This window comes from Populus trichocarpa, chromosome 3, assembly GCF_000002775.5.
Source record: "Populus trichocarpa isolate Nisqually-1 chromosome 3, P.trichocarpa_v4.1, whole genome shotgun sequence".
Taxonomy (NCBI): domain Eukaryota; kingdom Viridiplantae; phylum Streptophyta; class Magnoliopsida; order Malpighiales; family Salicaceae; genus Populus; species Populus trichocarpa.
The window spans coordinates 7,108,692-7,127,523 of NC_037287.2; the positions used below are offsets into that span (position 1 = coordinate 7,108,692).

General features: G+C 34.0%; 1 protein-coding gene across 6 annotated transcripts; it reads left to right on the forward strand.

Annotated features, from left to right (window-relative positions):
* The first annotated feature begins 936 nt into the window (after positions 1-936).
* LOC18096825 (MMS19 nucleotide excision repair protein homolog) lies at positions 937-16,910 on the forward strand. Of its 6 annotated transcripts, XM_024597758.2 has the most exons (19): positions 937-1,106; positions 1,359-1,421; positions 1,510-1,564; positions 1,887-1,984; positions 3,422-3,577; positions 3,740-3,799; positions 4,769-4,957; positions 6,805-6,861; positions 8,924-9,010; positions 9,573-10,293; positions 11,247-11,626; positions 11,939-12,012; positions 12,481-12,586; positions 12,755-13,641; positions 14,575-14,650; positions 14,738-14,849; positions 15,787-15,863; positions 16,075-16,155; positions 16,394-16,910. In XM_024597758.2, the coding sequence occupies exons 1-19, from the start codon at positions 1,035-1,037 to the stop codon at positions 16,484-16,486; spliced, it is 3,444 nt and encodes a 1,147-aa protein (XP_024453526.2). In that variant the 5' UTR covers positions 937-1,034; the 3' UTR covers positions 16,487-16,910. The 6 variants fall into 6 exon arrangements, with proteins under 6 accessions (XP_024453526.2, XP_024453528.2, XP_024453531.2 ...); XM_024597760.2 differs by lacking the exons at positions 937-1,106; positions 1,359-1,421 and having other exon boundaries at positions 1,522-1,564; positions 3,426-3,577; XM_024597763.2 differs by lacking the exons at positions 937-1,106; positions 1,359-1,421 and having other exon boundaries at positions 1,522-1,564; positions 3,426-3,577; positions 4,800-4,957.
* The last annotated feature ends 1,922 nt before the right edge of the window (positions 16,911-18,832 follow it).

An 18,832-nucleotide genomic window follows, 5' to 3' on the forward strand; every position in this document is an offset into this window, starting at 1 on the left:
GTTGAATGTCAAAACATTGTCATGACTTGTCGGTGAAAAAAATAAAATAAAAGAGATAATTAATTTCTTAAGGACTTAATTTATTTTAAACTAGTCCATTAAATTGGTCTTTGCTATGGATTGAGCAAATTTTTTAAATTATAAAAAAATATTAAGAGGATAAATATTTTTTGACTATATCATTAAATCTGTAGGGTGGACCATCCTTATTTTATTTAATAAAAAATAAGTATAAAATCGTGTGAATTCGTGCAAATTTTAAATTTAAATAATTTTTTTAAAGAAAATAAATTATAAAATTATATAAATTATATTTTGAAATTCTATTTAATAACTTGAATTTTTAAATGATAAGGTGTGTGTGTATATATATATATGTATTATCTTGTGACATTTATTGTAACAGAGCTTGACGGGAAAATAAAGAACTTAAAAAAATATAGATAAAATTTATAGAAAAATATTATGAAACTTTTTTTAATTAGAATTAAATAAGTATAAAATCGTGTGAATTCGTGTAAATTTTAAGTTTAAATAATTTTTTTTAAATATATTATAAAATTATATAAATTATATTTTAAAATTCTATTTAATAACTTGAATTTTTAAATAATAAGATTATATATATATATATATATATGTTATATTTATTGTAACAGAGCTTGATGGAAAAATAACGAACTTAAAAAAAAATATAAATAAAACTTATAAAAAAATATTGTTAAACTTTTTTAATTAGAATTTGTTTAGAAGTGTGAAAAATATTGTTTTTTTAAAATTTTTTTTACTTTGAAATATATTAAAATAATATATATTTTAAATATTAATATATTAAAATTATCTAAAAATATATAAAAAATTAATTTAAAATTAAAATAAAATTTCAATTTTTTTTTAAAATATGATTAAAATGCAATGCCAAACAGTGATATAATGAAACGCTCAGTCGCTCCTTCAAACTCACCAAAACGGTATAAACCTCTTTTCTTTTCTGTTAGCTCCCAAAACCCTAAAATTCTCTCCACTCACAAACAATGGCAGAACCGAGTCAGCTGACTCAGCATATTGAATCTTTTGTTGACTCATCATGCTCCTCTACTCAGCAGGTTCAAGGCCTCCTCTACTCTTAACCGCACAAGCTCCTCAGTTTTGAACTTTTACCTCTTCATTTTTTAGCCTTTTAAACTCTTCAACTGGCTGCACCATATATTCATAGAAAGCTTAATTTCTCAATTATTGTTGAATATTTAAAAAACAAAATGTAAAAAACAAAAAAAAATCAGATATTTTTCCAAATTTAGAATAGTTTTGGTTTTGTTTGTAATGTATTTAATTAATAATTTGTGTCTTAAGTGCAGGCTGCAAGTTTGGATGCAATAGTTTCCTTCGTGAAGAATGATGTAGTAACTATATCATCACTGGTATAATTCACTTTTTTTTTTCTTACAATGTTTTTCTTAGTTATGGTCGTTCGGTGAACTATTGTATTGATGCTTGTGCTATGCTTAGGTTAGGGAGATGGAGATGTATCTGACTACAACAGATAGCATAATCCGTGCACGAGGTACTTTTTGTTACTGTAATACTTTATGTTTGCTTATGTTGATTAATGTGCAAATAAATGATGAGTACCAATCCTTTCTGAAAAATGGTTCTTAAGCAAATTATATGGTATATGGTTATAATGTGGGGACAATTTTTTCATTTTGGAGCATGTTTACGGCATTATGGGGTAAACATTTTGTGATTGTTTTTCGATAGGTAATTTTAAACTAATTCAAGCATGCTGGTAAAAATTTTGCTATCCTCTTGTTTATTTATTTAATTTTTTTTTGAAACACCATACTCTGAGAAGCTCTTGGAAATTTTTTTTTTAACTGTATCAGGCGTCCTTCTGCTTGGAGAAGCACTTAAATGTCTTTCATCAAAGCCGCTGGATGCTGCTACTATTCATAGCTTGATGTCTTTCTTCAAAGAGCGACTGGTGAGTTTGTCATTTTGCAATGCATATACATGTACATGGAAGAGGCTGCAATATATAATAATTTAACTTTATGTTATTTAGGTGTTTCTGGTGTTTATGGCTTATCACATGGAAGAGGCTGCAATATATAATAATTTAACTTTATGTTATTTAGGTGTTTCTGGTGTTTATGGCTTATCTGCTGTTTTGTTTCATTTTACCCTGTAAAATTAGCTGCACACCTTTGATACTATGCATGAAGAAATTTCTTCTTGGTTCCACTATATTGCACAAAGTCTTGTCCATTGTAATTTTGATCTCAATACACTTGACTGGTGATCTGGGAATCCATTAGAGAATACATGAGATTATGCACATTTAATGAACAAGTCAAATGAAGTATTTCTAAGGTTTACTTATTCTGGAAACATTCTTACCTATGTTGCCATGTGATTGGTTCCGTGTTCCTCCTATAAAGTTGGATAGGTTTTGTTGGACTCTTTTTTTCTATGTTTAGATTCTCCTTCCTGATGAGTCTTGGTTTTACTTTGAAGCCTTTCTTTGAGTTTCAATGTGGTAAGGATGGAGTCATTCCAGTGAAAGATGTCTGCAAGCACAAATGCTGGATTATTGGTGCAATACAAAATCCTTTTAGTCATTTATTTTTTTTAGGAATATTTGTTTATGCTGGTATGGTTACTGATTACAATTCTAGAGAGAACTCAATCATCGTTTCCTTACAAGGATTCAATTATGGTACACATATGAATAGAAAGAATAGATCCAATTTGGTATATGCTCTGGGTACGCACTCAAAAGCCGGGATTGTAAGAACCACACTTTTTCAGAAAAGGGGGAAGCTTGAAATGACATTGGCTAGAAGGAAAGCTGGGCAGTCCACAGCTTTGAGCTCTTAAGCTAGGAGTTTTCCCTTCTTTCTTCTGGTTAGGAGGATTGAATTTCCTTCTGGCTGAAGGTAAAGTAGCGTTTGAGTTGAGTTACTAATGGAAGAGTACTGTAGGTAACTGTACTACACTTCCTTAAAATAGCTTTATATCAATAGATAGAGTGGATGCTAGAGTCATCCCTATGTAATGGGCTTTAAAGCTCAGTTATAGACTACAGTTTTCTAAATTGTAGTGATTACCAGGTCTTTAGGAGGTTATGAAATGCTGAATTGGTGGTTTATTTTACTTACTATGTCCTTGCCATATATTTAGGTCCTGTTATTGCATTCTTTGTTATGGTCTCGCTTCTCTTTTCATCCATAAAGTCCAGATTAGACTTTGAAACCTATTTGATGGTCCATGCTCACGCTCATTACTATGAGTGCTGATTAGTATGGGTTTCAACAATCTAATCCTTTTTTCATTCTTTTTATTTTGGCCAGGTAGTGATTAGCTATATTCTTTATTATATTGCATCAAAATTATAAAGATGATATTATCCTTATATCAGGCAGATTGGAGAGCTTTACGTGGTGCACTTGTTGGTTGTTTGGCATTGGTGAAAAGGAAAAGTGGTGGTATGGTCACTAGCAGTGATGCTAAAGGAGTTGCAGAGTCTTTTTTGCAAAACTTGCAGGTTCAGTCTTTAGGACAACATGACAGGAAGGTAGGATTGTCTACACATGTAATTCTAATTCCAACTCTTCCAGAAGTTACAACAGCTTTCTGTCTGGATTAACTTTGCACCCTGGTTTTTTCTCTCCAATTTTTTTAGTAATTTCTTTGTGAAATTTCAACTTTAGAACTTACCATTAAATTCTTCTTGCAGCTTTGCTTTGAACTTATGGAATGTCTGCTAGAATACTATCCCCACGCTGTTGCTTCTCTGGTATCTCTTCAGTCTCACTTTCCCTTAACTCATACTTTCCAGTTTCAAGTGAATGACTCGAAAAAGTTAGAAAAGAGAAAGAATAAAAGTGGATTCAACCTCAGCCAAACTCGGAACTAGGTTCAAGCTTGTATCTTAATTGTGCAATGAAACAAAAAATTGTGTAATAGGGGAGATGCCAAATTTTGTCTCCCGAACAATGGCCTTTTGTCATTGTTATTTATCAGTGGTTGTTGCTTGGTGGAATGGTGATGTTCTGGGAAAATGTCTACTTCAGGTTTTTGTCCCATGACCTGTTTCATGAAAGAGTTGAAGAGTAGTATTGTCTCCCATTTCCCCTCTTACGACCTATTTTGATGTAGTTGTAACTGGGAATAACTTTTTCTATGATGTAGAAAAATATGAGAAGCTGAACAAGGGTTTTGCTGGGTTCAAAATGATTTTTATATAAGCAGCACAAGGTTATTTAGGATATTGCTCATGATGAAACATAACCATGGAATCCATTTGCTTGCTTAAATCAATGTTAGTTGTACCTGTGAAATTCATAGTTATTATGATCCATACATTAACACTATAGATGCAACCCACTGATCTTATTGAACGATATTTATTTGAAATTTTGGGTATGTTGTCAATTAAAATATGATTGGCAGAGTAGATCCTCGTATTATCCTAAATGTTAGCTTACTTGAGTTGTTTCTAGCTCTATCAAAATCTTTTAAGCTACTGGTCAGTAGCCATCTTTATGCAATTACGAAAACCTTATGTTTGCAAACACAAAGTTAGTCTTGATAGCACCAACTTTGTGCAAAAGTGCTGAGGGATAGGTCTCTATAAATTCATACCTACAAGCACATACAAACACCACCTGGTGTCTGTCACCTAGTGTTGTAATTGATTTTGTTTTTTACAATGTCTTGTACTTTTCATGTTTTGATATGATCACATTGTTGATTGTGATTCTAGGGTGATGATCTTATTTATGGAATTTGTGAAGCTATTGATGGAGAAAAGGATCCTCAATGCCTAATGCTAGCATTTCACATCATGGAGGTTCTAGTGCAAGTGTTTCCTGATCCTTGTGGTCCCATAGAAAGTTTTGCTAGCGATCTATTTGGCATTTTGAGCAGTTACTTTCCCATTCATTTTACACATGTAAGCTTCATATACCAATCACTCTTTTGTATGGACCAGTTGTCTGGATATGATTGCTTTTCACTTATCTAGTTTTTTTTTCCCTTCCTGCAGCTGCCTTATTAAGAGTCTCAGGTTTTGCATTGTGTCTACATGTATATACATGATATTCAAGGAGCGTTTTTGAACCTTGCCTTTTAAATGACAAGTGATGCATGTCTTAGGCTTATTTTTTGTTTTACTTGGATGTCGTAAACTCTTTTTTCTTTACATGGGGGTGCTTAAGTGACCGCTTGAAGTATAGGGAGTTTACCATCTAGTTAAATTCTCTGGTCTATTGTCTACCTCGACAACTTTTTTTTTTCATGACACAGAATCTTTATTTTGAGAGGTTTCAGAGGCCTCATGTATTAGATTTGTAGAAAGTGCCTTCATCTTTTCTTATGTAGCCATACTTGTTCTCTTAGTGATGGATGAGATGCCTGTAGTAGTTATTTGCTGTATTGGATATTTTATTAGTTTTTGGTTCAGCCAAATGTTAGTGTTTGTGAGTACTCCCATTTTACTTGCAGTCAATCATACATTTGCCAATAAGGTTATGTTGATGCATAAGATCATAGTTCTAAATCTTGTAACGATGCTAAGCATGGTTTTATTTGGATATGATCTCTAATTCATGTTGTTTCCATCAGTAACCAATGCTGGTCTTAAGACACTTTCAAAAATAAAATAAAATTGTAGAATGTGATTGCTTTATCATCTGGTTCCTGCACCACAACAAGAATATCTAATAGCTTCAGCAGTTCAACTACTATTTCTTACCAACACTTTGAATTATGCTAAAGTCTAACATGTATTTCTATATGTCTATGAATTTGATGGTCAAGTTTTCAAAAAAGAAAAAAAACCCATCTCTTGTTAATAATAAATCAACTTGGAAAGGATATTGATGTTTAAGCTTTAAGATGCCTACAAAGTACTGCCATAGTTGGTAAAATTTTCTCAATTCAACTGCACTATAATTTGTTGGGGAGGAGGTTGTGTTCTGTGAGGGAGGACTACTGCTTGCCACTGAACCCAAAAAAAAAAAAAAATTATAAATAACAAGAGATTTGCTATACAGTGAGAAGGGAAACTAGGAGCAGGGAATTCAGTCAACTTGCATGGCATTTTAGATCCTTTGGAATCAAGTCGTGAAAACTTTTGGAAGCTGGAAATGCTTGAAACACTTGACAATTGATTGCCAGATATTTAACTTTCGCTTTTGGTTCAATTGCAGTTATTGCAGAAGTTAAGTTAAACAATGAAACTTATCAGATGTTTATAACGAAAACATCAATTTGAGTCATACTACTGTGTTAAGGTCTGTTGTCCATCAAACTTTGGGATAATTTGAAAGTGGAATTAGTTTCTGGAAATTTGTGGAGAACAGGGTATTCTGAAACTGTGTTCGATATAAATCCATAAGCATAACCAGCGGGGAAAGGAAGTAATGTAGCTCATGGGGTTCATTTCATTATGGGCACTGGCATGGGTTAACAGATAAAGCAAAGTGTCAGTGGCCTTTTTGGGATAATGACAGATTTGAGCCCATGTTGGGTGCAGTGGAGGAGGTTTCCTGAGTGTAAATTTATGAAAGAAAATAAGAAACTTCAATTTTGGATTTTGTTTTTGGTGTTTTGGAATCATCAATAACTTAAGAGCCTTGATGCAGAATCTTAAGTTGTATTATTAAATGCCCTTTCCTGTTGCTCTACTTGTGAATGTGAAATGAATTTGATCTTATTCTGTTACTCATTCTTTATATTAATATGGTTCTGCATTTATTGATTTCTGATATGCATTATTTTATTTCTTTGCATTTCCAGCCCAAAGCTGAAGAGGATGTTCAGGTGAAAAGGGATGATCTTTCAAGGGCATTAATGGTATCTACTGCTGTCCTGTTAAAGCTTTCTGGCTTGTAGTAGATTTTTTCTCTCTTAAAATTTTCCTAGCTATATTGCTCTGGAAGTAAATCTTATATTTTATTGGCTGCAAGGTAAAGCTGGTTTTTTTATTTTCTGTTAAATCTCTATCATCAATTCCATTGTTGGTAATGATACTGTGCTTTGGTGCAAGCCTGCAAGAGCATAAGAAAGTAAATATTTGGCAGGCTCATATTACTCAATTAAGCTTTATTCGTATCAAATATATGGTGGTCACTCCTTGCCCAGTTTTCTTGGACATTTCATGGTTGAGTTTGGATAGCATTTTGTAGTGAAAAGGCACTGTGTAGATTGTATCGAGATTTGCTGCACTTGCAGCTGAATAGACTATTTGGAAGGAGCAGAGTTTATGGATATTTTGATGACCATACTCTTCTGAGGCATAATAGTTCTCTTAGCCACATTGTGATGCAGGACAAGTTTGGGGGCTGTTCTGGACGAGTTTCAGGAGATGTTTGGTGCTGTGAACAGTGCAGTTTACAGGGTTTTAGGAGATTTTAGGCTGAACCTTTGATTGGTAATTGTTTTAGGGTTGACTAGGTATGTGTGAGAGTTTGTTTAGGGAATTTAATGAGTGCTTTAAGATTAGATTGATGGGATTTGCTTGCTGGAAATTGTGGAAAGTGATAGTCAGACTAACAAGGTTTCTAGGAGTCACACCTTTAGGATAGAAAAAACAAAGCTTCACACCTGGGATTCTTAGCAGTCACACCTAAGGGAAAATTGAATCGCACAATCAAAAGCAAATTGCTGAAAATTTAATCTTAAACTTTAATTAAAAAATTGAACATTACATAACCTTTATATAGAGTTGCTCTCCAAGCCCAACAAGACACTTATTATTCTAGATAAGAAAATACTAAGTCTATTTAGAAAAGGAAAAACCTAATAAAGCTAGTTACTTTAGAACTGGTAGAATACTGAATGTAAAATAAAACCTAGACTTAAATAATTGTCCAGATTTTCCAGAAAATCTGAAATTAGATAAATACCATTGACTACAAATACACTTTAATTTTTCTTCTTTTGTTGTCTGTGCCACACTGCGGACTTCTATTTCTTGGCCTCTGGTAGGAGTCTCTTTAGCTGTTGGATAGCAGGATCAGAGGCCCTAATGTCACTACTTTTAGCTTCTTACTCAACAGAGGATATCTCCTTCCCTGATTGTGTATACAATCTCTTCAGGTTCTTAGAAGATGTTGCAGGTCAAAATTGCTGTTCATAGAAATTTCTGGGAGTAGTAGAAATAACTTACTAATGTTTATGTTGTTCTCTGCCTTTGGAAGGATAGTTATATGCTAGAGTTGCATGTCCTAGACAAGGTTTGTGGAAATCATTTTGCCAATGATGTAAAGTGCATGTGTTTATGAATTTGAAGGAATTTGTTTTTGGTGTCTTGGGGGGGGGGGGGGGGGGGTTTCAACTTTCGATTCTTAAAATATGACAATAGTAAGATTAAAATAAATGGATCATCTTAAAACTAACAACATACAAGAAATTATCTAAGAACATGCTTTCATGCTCAAATAATGCAAATCTTACATGTCCTATGAAAGTTAATTATACAACGATGAGAACAAAAATAGCAAATGGTGGGGGTCATAGAGGATGCCTGTTGATGCTTTTGGCTGTTGGACTATTGCCGAAAGGAGTTTGTCTAATTGCGAAAGGGAAATAAAACCATATCCTGGAAGGGAGCTGAATTCCTTCCATTTGGAAGATATGTTTTCTGATAACAAGGTGAAACCAAGTGATATATTCCTTGGAAGTGTGGTTTAAACAGATGTAATTTGCCACTTGAAACTTTTAATTAGGTGAGAGAGCTCCCACAAACGAACGTGGTAAAAGTTTGCATATAATTTCCATCCTACTTTGCTATGATGTTTCATCAGGTTTATTGCTTTGGGTTTTTTTTTTTTACTTTAAATATTGTATAAACTGCCAGAGATCATGTTGAAAGAGCGACCTTTCTTGACTATATTTTCTACTCTTTTTTTTACAGCTTGCATTCTCATCCTCGCCTCTTTTCGAGCCATCTGTCATTCCGTTGCTTCTTGAGAAACTTTCTTCCTCCCTATCATCCGCGAAGGTCAGTTCTGTTTAACTTAAGCTAGATTTTAGCAATTGATGATTATGCAGATAGGCTTACTCGTATGCTAGCTGAACATGATTTTGGAATGTTAAGGTCCACTGCTTAGTCAAAATACGTGATTTTCCATCTCCATCTTCTGTTTTTCCTTTTCAATGCAAAACTAGAAAATGTTTTCATTTTGTTAAAATAGAAAACTTTTTCAAATTGTAAAATATTAAACAGCAGGCACAAAGTTGATTCATAATGTGGAGGGTCCTTTGGGAAAAAAGGAAAAAAAATATAAACGAAAGCCTTGTTGATATTTCTTTGTTTTCCATGTGGTAAACACGAGCAAATAAGGTTGGTTTTTATGAGGGAAATGTTGAAAACAACTTTGATAGTGCTCTCGTAAACCCAATATAAACTTGGAAAACTGCAAATCAAGATTTGGAGTTTTGTGTTTTAAAATAATATTTGAATAATAAACTCCAATTCTTACTTCTCCATAACTTTCCAAAAAGGTACTTGTTTTTGAAATCTGTAGAATGCATAAATATGTATTCTGTTTATGTGTTTCCAGGTTGATTCTTTAAAGTACCTTAGCTATTGCACATCAAAGTATGGAGCAGAAAGAATCGCAAAACATGCTGGAGCTATTTGGTCTTCACTGAAAGATGTAATATTTACTTCAGGACAATCATTTGTGTTATCCTTTACCCCAGAATCCCTAGGTGGTCTAGGCTGTCAGGAGAATGAAATAGCAGCTGAAGCACTGGCTCTACTGGAAAAGGTTGTTATCCAAAATAATGATTTGTTCTCAAGTATGATTGTTGGTGATGAAGAAATAAATATGGTTTTGAATTCCATCACTGGCTGCCAGAGTTACAATGAAATTCCCTTGCAAAGCACACAGAAACTGTATTCAGTCGGTCGTATCCTTTATGTTTCTGTGAAGGCATCTGTTGCTTCCTGCAGTAGAATTTTTCAATATTTCTTCTCCTGCTTGATGGAGAGCATGGGGCTTCCAGTTGTGAATGGATCTGGGACTTGCTCTTTTAATGATGACTGCATAATCTCCAAAAGACCTAATCACGGATCTCTTTATCTCTGTGTTGAACTTCTTGGAGCATGCAGAGATTTGGTCATCAGTTCCGGTGATCTTGCATCACAATGTGTTTCTGCAAATGAGACATGGTGCTGCTTGCTTCAGAGATTTTCTACCTCTTTAAGCAAGATTTTCAGTTCAACCCTGGCAACAAGTACAGACAAGCCTGCTCATGACGCGGATGTGTATCTTGGAGGTAAATGCTTTGGTTTGCAGTGCTATTGAGGTGGTCATTGTTCCCATTTCTTTTTCTATTTTAAATTGCACGTTTTTGGATATTTCTCAATAAGCTTGCCTTGGGTTGTCTACCAACTCGAGTAATTGATTCTAGGTTCAGAACCAATGGAGATCTGACATTTAGGTTACCTAGATCTGGGTACAAGGAGTTGGACCTGAGAGTTCTAATGTAAATTATATTTGATCCCAAAATCTTCCTATTGCTGACTTGTTTTAGTGCCTGAACACATTCTGTACCATGGGTGAGTTCAAAAGTGTGAACTTTGGGATTTATTTTGTAAGAGTTGGTTTCCCTTTGGATTTTATAAAAATCAAGAAGAAAGGAACCCTTTCTGTCCGTGAACAAGAGAATGTAGTTTCTTATCGCCACATATTATGTAACTCTCGTTTTCCTATTTGATTTTGATATCCAAACCTAGTTTTAGAGTAGGAAGATTTTCCCCACTCTTGGGTCTGCCTGATGCACCTGGACATGCATCATGTGTCCAATGTGCCACCCACCATCAATAGCCTGCCATTTCCAGGAAGGAAAACATGCTTGCAGTACCTGTGCTGGAAACAAATAGAAAACGTACTTTTTTTTTTGGGTTTTATGAGATGTAAATGTGGACATATTACAACTCCTGGAAACATATGCAGTGGTATTATAAATCAAGGAATATAAGTCTGATATATGGTGCTAAAACTAAAGCACCATTGAGGTTTTAAGAAAAATAGTTGTTTTCAGTCTTTGCCTCCCATTAGTTGTCAAGGAATATAACTCTGATATATGTTCCTAGATGAAGCACCGATCAGCCTTTTCCTTCCATTAGTTGCTGTTTGGACTCTCAGCATAATTTGTTGACCAGTTACAGGAACTCAAACATAAACAATTCTGATTGCATGCTTTTCTATTTTGTAATTGATGTGCAGTGAAGGGTTTGCAAATTCTAGCTACATTCCCTGGAGGCTATTTACTAGTATCAAAATCTACTTGTGAAAGTATTTTGATGACCTTTGTATCTATTATCACTGTTGATTTCAATAAGACATTGTTGTGGAAACTGTCGGTGAAGGCACTGGTTCAGATTGGCTTGTTTATTCATGGTAGTAACGAGTCTGAGAAGTCAATGAGCTATATGGATATTGTTGTTCAGAAGATTGTTTCAATGATATCATCTGATAATCATGATATACCATTTCAACTCCAACTGGAAGCCATCTCTGACATTGGCACAAGTGGGCTTCAATACATGCTGAAAATTGTTACTGGATTGCAAGAAGTTATACGTGCCAATCTGGCTGAGGTTTATGTACGTATGTTCAACAATCTCTAAACGCTTTATAAGAGCTCAGGGAATGTCCCCATTGAAAGAACATGATACTTGGACACCCATGCACCGTCTTATTTTTTTCTTTTTGTGTGCGCTTAAATGTCGAAAAAAAATGTCTCTTCTAAATTCAGTGAGTGATTTCCATAGATTGCATTACAATTGTGCCTACTCTAGCACTGGGGACATTTCACCGGGTTCTTCTGTTAGTTTTAGTTTTCTCCTCCCTACAATCTGATTTTCATATCTGGACCTATAGATCTGATGGTACAAGTTTCTGTTGTGCTTCCATAGGTTCAAGGAAATGTGAAATCAGCAAAGGTCATAATTCATCTTTTGGAATGTTATTCAAATGAGTTGCTTCCATGGTACAGCATCTCTACCTTGACCATCCCTATCCTTTTTTGCTAAATTCATTATCTGTGTTTGTATCCTCTCAAACTACAATCTGTTACAAGTATTCCTACTAGTCACTTGTCAATACTGGCATGGCCCATTACATCGCACCTTTGTGCATGCAAGTTTACAAATGAAAGATGTTATAAGCGTTTAAATAAGTAGTTCTTTTTTTCTTTTTTGTTTCAATCAATTCATTGTATTATGAGGTTGGTTGCTTTTTCACATAAGAGGCACGTTTGATGTAAGGAGGTGGAATACTTACCTACAATTAACTATCGTCTTTCCTTTTTGTGTGCTTATAGCAAAGATATTTCCCCTTTTGAGACTTCATTTCTTTTTTAAGGGGTGGGTTGCACAGGGGTTTAGTTAGCAATGGGGTGGGGTTATTTGCTGTTCTCTTTTTCCTGTTGATGTAGATTTTTTTGGAATGGTCTCAGGATTCAGAAATATGAAGTTTTCGAGGAAGTCTTGCTCCAATTTGTTGTCAGCATATGGAACCAAATAGAAAATTGCATGGCCTTTCCTGATGGGATCTTTGAAAAAGTGAGTATTACTACTACTTTCAGGAATGTTACTTTCCATTTTAATATGTAGTGGTGCTAAAAAGAAATTTCTGGTGGTGGCTTGCATCAGAGAAGATAGATGTTAGTTTGAGATGCAAAATCTTTTTCTTTGAGAAATGGCTTTAACATATAATATTTTTGACTTCAGGAGCTTCTTGATGCTACAATGAAAGTGATGAAGCTTGCTGTTGCTTCTTGTTCAGTGGAAAGCCAGAACATAATAATTGATAAAGCTTATACTGTACTCTCATCCAGCACTTTCTTATCAACGAAGGATTCCTTGTCCTCTCTTCAAGCTCAACTAGAAGAGTTAGAAGATACTCAAGAAACGAACAAATTTTCCAGTAGAGATGAGTGGATTCATTCTTTATTTATATCAGTAATTATAGCACTTCATCCTCAAACACGCATTCCGAATATAAGAACAGTACTGCATTTTCTCATGATTGTGTTCCTTAAGGGCTATGTTACGGCTGCTCAGGCGTTAGGTTCTCTAGTTAACAAATTGGATCTAAAGACTAGTGGAACAGAGTATTCAGGTGGTTGTACCTTTGAAGAAGCAATGGATATAATCTTTGGTAAAAATTTAAGTTCTTCTGACCATGTTTCTGCTGGGAGATCTGGTATCACAGGCTATTGGAGTGAGACAGGTCTCACTAACTTATGCCTTGGTGCTGCAAACAGTGGTTTGCTTGAAATTCATTCCATTGTTGGGTTGGCATGGATTGGGAAAGGTTTGCTTATGCGTGGACACGAAAAGGTTAAAGACATAACTATAGTTTTTTTAGAGTGCCTGCAATCAAATGGCAGAAGGGGTGCCTTGCCATTGGAAGAAAATAATTGCAACTGGGATATGCGCCTGTCTGCAATGAAATGTGCAGCAGACGCATTTCAGGTTCTTATGAGTGATTCTGAGCTTTGCTTAAACCGCAAATTTCATGCAATAATACGACCACTTTATAAGCAACGATTTTTCTCCACCATAATGCCCATCCTGCAGTCTTTGATAATTCCGTCTGACTCGTTACTCTCAAGGTAAACTTCTCAAAACTAATTGCAGATTGCTTGTTTCCCTCACTTCTCTTGTTGATCCTGTACTCCTTTAGATGTTGATGGATTTTTCTTGATAACTAATAAGCAGAACCCACTTTAATATACTTTTGGTTTCATTTTGTTGTTCTATTAGTATTGATTTGTTGACTCGGTTCATCAAAAAGTTCCAGATAAATGCCAGATCATTCCAGAAAAAATGACGTGTCAAGGATTGGTCACTAATTTTGTTTCACTTCAAGAGTTTTGAGTAACACCGCTAATTTTACAATTTACATTCAACTGTCTATTAAATGGTTCATATGATATTTTACTTGCAGACATCCAGCTGCATGGCTAGTCAAATTGATCTAGGAACTTTTGCAATTTTTATTATTATCTATGCATATGTTTAAAAGCTGTCATGACTTGGTTAGAATTTAGCCTGTTTTATGCCAGAAATAATACGGTGTTGTTAAATCATACTTGTTTTTCCTGTGGTGTCCATTTGTTATGGTTATTTATTAGAAATATTGAGAATAGAAAAGATTAGTCATGCTCCATCAGTGGGAAATAAAAAAGGATTAGTCCTGTTGCTGGGAGGTCCAAGAAGTTTCAAGGAAAAGATTTGAGCAGTTGCAAATTGTAACATCCCACACCATGATGAAAATTATCTGCTATAGTAAGCCAAATAAAACCTGTAAATCTGGGTCTCTTGCTTGAGCATCCATGAGTTATAGTAGAAGTTAGTTTTGCAGATGAATCCCAAGTGACATGGTTGATGTAATAGCATGATGGTCCAAAATAGATGGTTATGATTGATTGGGCAGTATCTTGATTCCTTGAGAAGTTCAGATCCTCGAGAACTGTCTATAGACCAAGTTCATTTGGGATGTTTGGTCCATTTCTTGATTGATAATGCAAGTTCTGTGATTTCAGATCTATGCTGTATCGGGCTTTTGCAAATGTTGTAATTGGCACCCCATTGATTGTTATCTTGAATGATGCAAAAAAGGTTAGTTTGATATCTTAGTCTTCCAGTATATTTGGTTCACATCTAGCAAGCATGCTTACTAGTAAACTGAAGCATGCCATTTTCCAGTTAATTCCAATGGTGCTGGATAGCTTAAAGTTGTTGAGCAAGGATGTTTTGGATAAAGATATAATGTACAGCCTTCTGCTAGTCCTGTCAGGCATTTTGACAGATAAAAATGGTAAGACTCTCTGTATGTCAACATAATTATCTTTAATTTTAAAGGGGTGTATAATTTTTCTAACCCTTTCTTTGGTAAAGGAAATAATTGAAGTGAGACTCTCTGACCTTAACTGCATTTTAGTTGTGCATATCAATTTATGTGTACTCCATTCAAATTTGAACTATTCTTCCAGGCCCTTAATTCTTAAAATTTCTTCTTGGGGCTTTGTGAGTGATCTCTCTGCCTAGTTGCTACTCCTGTAAGATTGTACATGTCATGGTGGTTGTGTGGCAGTGGTACCGGTACTTTAGTGAATGATTCTTCTCTTTTATGTTTGTGACCTTTGGTAAAGTATATAAGAAGATGTGTTTCACTACTGTTCGTTTTTCCTTGGGTCATGGTGCAATTATTGCTGTGCTGGGATTTTGAAGCAAGAGATTTGATAAATGCTTAGGCCTGTTGTTGGTTGTGTTTCCTGTAAATTACTTGAACATAATTCATGTTTTTCCTCTCCATATTAATGTATTAATTAGTGCAAATCTGGAAATTTTCTCTCTTTATATATACTTATATGGGTCCATACATATATATCACTAGGTATGCTTTTCTGAGTCATTTTACTTTGCAAGGATTATCTGGATACTAGTCACTTGCAAGCTTCTTAGAATCGACTGTTTAGCAGTTATTAATCACGTTTAAGCTCCCAAAGCATTTACATTAAGGGCCTTTATTGTTAAGCATTCGGAATTCTTCTTGAGCTCTCTTTGTAAATCCTTGTTATTGCATATTGTCTTTAATCCATGAAAGATGAACCAAAACTGTTTTCCCAACTAGTGGAAAATGCAAGTTGTCTCCTTTTATGCACAAATTGTCAAATAGGGACTATCAGGTTATGATTTATGTGTAAATTGAGTCTCCGTTACGGTTATAATCTCTTGTATGCTTGCACATGCAGGACAAGAAGGCGTAATAGAGAATGCTCATATTATCATCAATTACCTCATTGGGTTTGTCACCTACCCTCATACGATGGTAACAGCTTTCCTCAAAAGAAATTCTAATTTTCTGCTAATTTGTGCCCTAATGTGCATTTTTGGATGTGAATTCAAATTAAAAGTCTGTTTGCCTTTTACTTTAACATCTTGTCTACTTATTTATTTCCTGCCTTTCTGTCATAAATTTCTGATCGTTGCTATCAAAACCCACAATTAAGATACTTGGATTCTTCTGCTAACGTTCTCAGCTTGTCCGAGAGACAACAATTCAATGTCTTGTTGCCATGTCAGAGTTGCCTCACACAAGGATTTACCCCATGCGAATCCAGGTTTGTTAAACTTTTGAGTCGAACAAATTCAGTAGGTTTATTTCTAATTTTCATCCTTGAGCTTCCCGCTCAACTTAGTGGGTGGAGCCATCAGCTAATATGCTCCTAGCAGGAGGGAGCAAGTCATGATAATTATGACACTGACCTCTTTGCTGTATACCAATTTATGACGAGGCTTTCGCGATGCAGCTTCTTTCTCCATTGTCCATGCCTGAATTTCTAAATTCATAATTTTCAGGTGTTGCAAGCTGTATCAAAAGCTCTTGATGATCCAAAGAGGGCTGTTCGTCAAGAAGCTGTTAGATGTCGGCAAGCGTGGTCAGTGATTTAGATATATACTTCTGTAGGTTGAAACGATGTATCTACATGTGCACGTTCTTGCTTGCACAAGTCGATTTCAAAGTGGGAATTAATTACATCGTAATTGGTTCCTCTGCCAACATAGGGCATCAAATGCATCAATCCCAAAGCTTCCTTGGCAAAATGAATCTGTTGACATGATTGTTTTTATTATCATGTCTCTTTGTAAATATCTTGCACGCTGAAAAAAATGCTTGATATGTTTTTCCCAATTATGATGGACATGGAAGTTGACCATAAATATATAAAATAGGTAAGTATATGCCTCTCCCTCCCCATCAGATTGCATGGATTTCAGTTGCTTCTGCTGCCATTTGACATGTTGCGCTTGTATCATTGATTACGTAATTACCAATTTCGTATGCTTCTATGAAAATTCCAATTTTTTGCCATTACATCGTGTTTAGTTGATGACTTGTCTTCCCGTTATTTAGGTTCTAGTTTATATACAGAGATATACTAGTTAGTAGTTACATGTCCTGTGCTTTTTATTGCATTTCGGATCAAATTTATTTCGACGCAAAAAATTTAATTAAGAAAGAAAAATTGAAGGTCATGGTGAAATTACTTTAGCATAAGACACAAGACAAAGATCACTATTCACTAAAATAGTGTAATAGGAATGATAATTTAATTTGAAATTGATTAATACTAACCAGACATGAATGAGTGAATGTTTTTTGAACTTAATAAATAAGAGGTAGGGTATGAATATTATTAAATCTAATCTGAAATTCACCATAATATAACTAAAAATGCATAAAATACCTATTACTAAAAATGCATAAAATATTTTGGTAGAATATTTAGATTTTTTTAATACAATATACTTTAATATTGGCATAAAACATATGAATAATATTTATTGTTTAATAAATATATATACACACACACACACACTTCAAATATATATTAATTATTTTATTTTTTATTAATTAATAAATAATAGTAGATAATGAATATTCATTGGATACTTGAAACTCGATGGATAATTTATGAATATTTAAATTTCTTACCTGATGGATAATAAGTAGATTATAAATATCACGAAATTTGTCATGCGGATACCCATTATCATCCCCAAGTGTAATTACTCTTTTTAGCTTCTAACAATAAAAACTTAGGCTTACTTTAAGGGGTAATTCGGTTTTTTAAAATTAACCAATGTCATTGTGTTATTGATAGGGGATGGTTTTATCTTTACACCTTTCAAATGCATAGTAAAATGATTTTATTATTTTTAAAAACAAAATTTGTTAAAGGGTTGATTTTAATTCAGTATTTTCACTTTTTTAGCGTAGTATAAAGACTTAAAACCTTAAAAATAAAAATAAAAATAAAAAAGTTACGGTCGAGGGACATTTGTGTCTTTTTAGGTTGGTTTTCCTGTAATTAACAAGTTGGGTTAGGGGTGATTTAGTTTCTCTCTCTCTCTCTCTCTCTCTCTCTCTTTTTATCAATGAGGATAGTAATAAAAAAAATTGTTGCCACATACTAGTGAGTGAGCGGCGCATGCAATGCTATCCTATGTCTTAACACTACCTTCCAGGGTACTGTTCAAAGCGAATTGTCACTGTTTTTCCAACAATGTTGTGTAAGTGGGCGAAGGAGGAGTGGTTGGGCTCTAATGATTTTTTTCCCTCTTGTTTCTCTCTTCTCCTTATCAAAATATAAAAGTGTTCTTTTATTTGTTTTTTGTATCCAAATTTGTCATTATTTTAATTGCTATATGTTTTTTTTATATAGATTTTTTTCTTCGATTTTGCTCCTCATCATTTGATTTCATTTAATTTTTATATCAAACTTGGTCTCGTTTTTTTTATTGTTTTTTGTTTTTTCTTTTTCTAATTGATTTTTTTTTCAATTGAATTCTTCAACATTTGATTTCAAATTATTTTTATATCAGATTTAGTCTCTATTTTTTTATTGCTATTTCTTTTGTTTTGGAGCCTTTTTTTATTGTATTTTTTTCAAATTTATCCCTAACCATTTTGTTGATTTATAATTTTTATTTGTTCTTTTTTACAGTTTCTCTTTTATGGGGTTGATCCTGGTCTCATGACCAGAGTCACGAGTTTTGAAGGTTAACACGAGTTGACTTAAATCTTTTTTTCATTAATTTTTTTTCTAGTTTTCCCATTGAGCATTGAGTTGTTTGATAATTGAGATTCATAGTTTTATTCAATTTGTTTTTGATGGAGTTACCTCGATATCTCAACCATATCATAGATTTTGCATGCTTAAACATGGATGGGTTTGGGTCGTTTTTTTTTTTACGTAGTTAAGATTTTTTGTCATTTTATTTATTGATATGTTT

Excerpts from the sequence above, each read along its gene's own strand:
- LOC18096825 (XM_024597758.2), top strand. The coding sequence starts at position 1,035 with ATGGCAGAACCGAGTCAGCTGACTCAGCATATTGAATCTTTTGTTGAC. Across the intron at positions 1,107-1,358 it reads CATGCTCCTCTACTCAGCAG|GCTGCAAGTTTGGATGCAAT; the intron begins GTTCAAGGCCTC and ends TCTTAAGTGCAG. Across the intron at positions 1,565-1,886 it reads TAGCATAATCCGTGCACGAG|GCGTCCTTCTGCTTGGAGAA; the intron begins GTACTTTTTGTT and ends TAACTGTATCAG.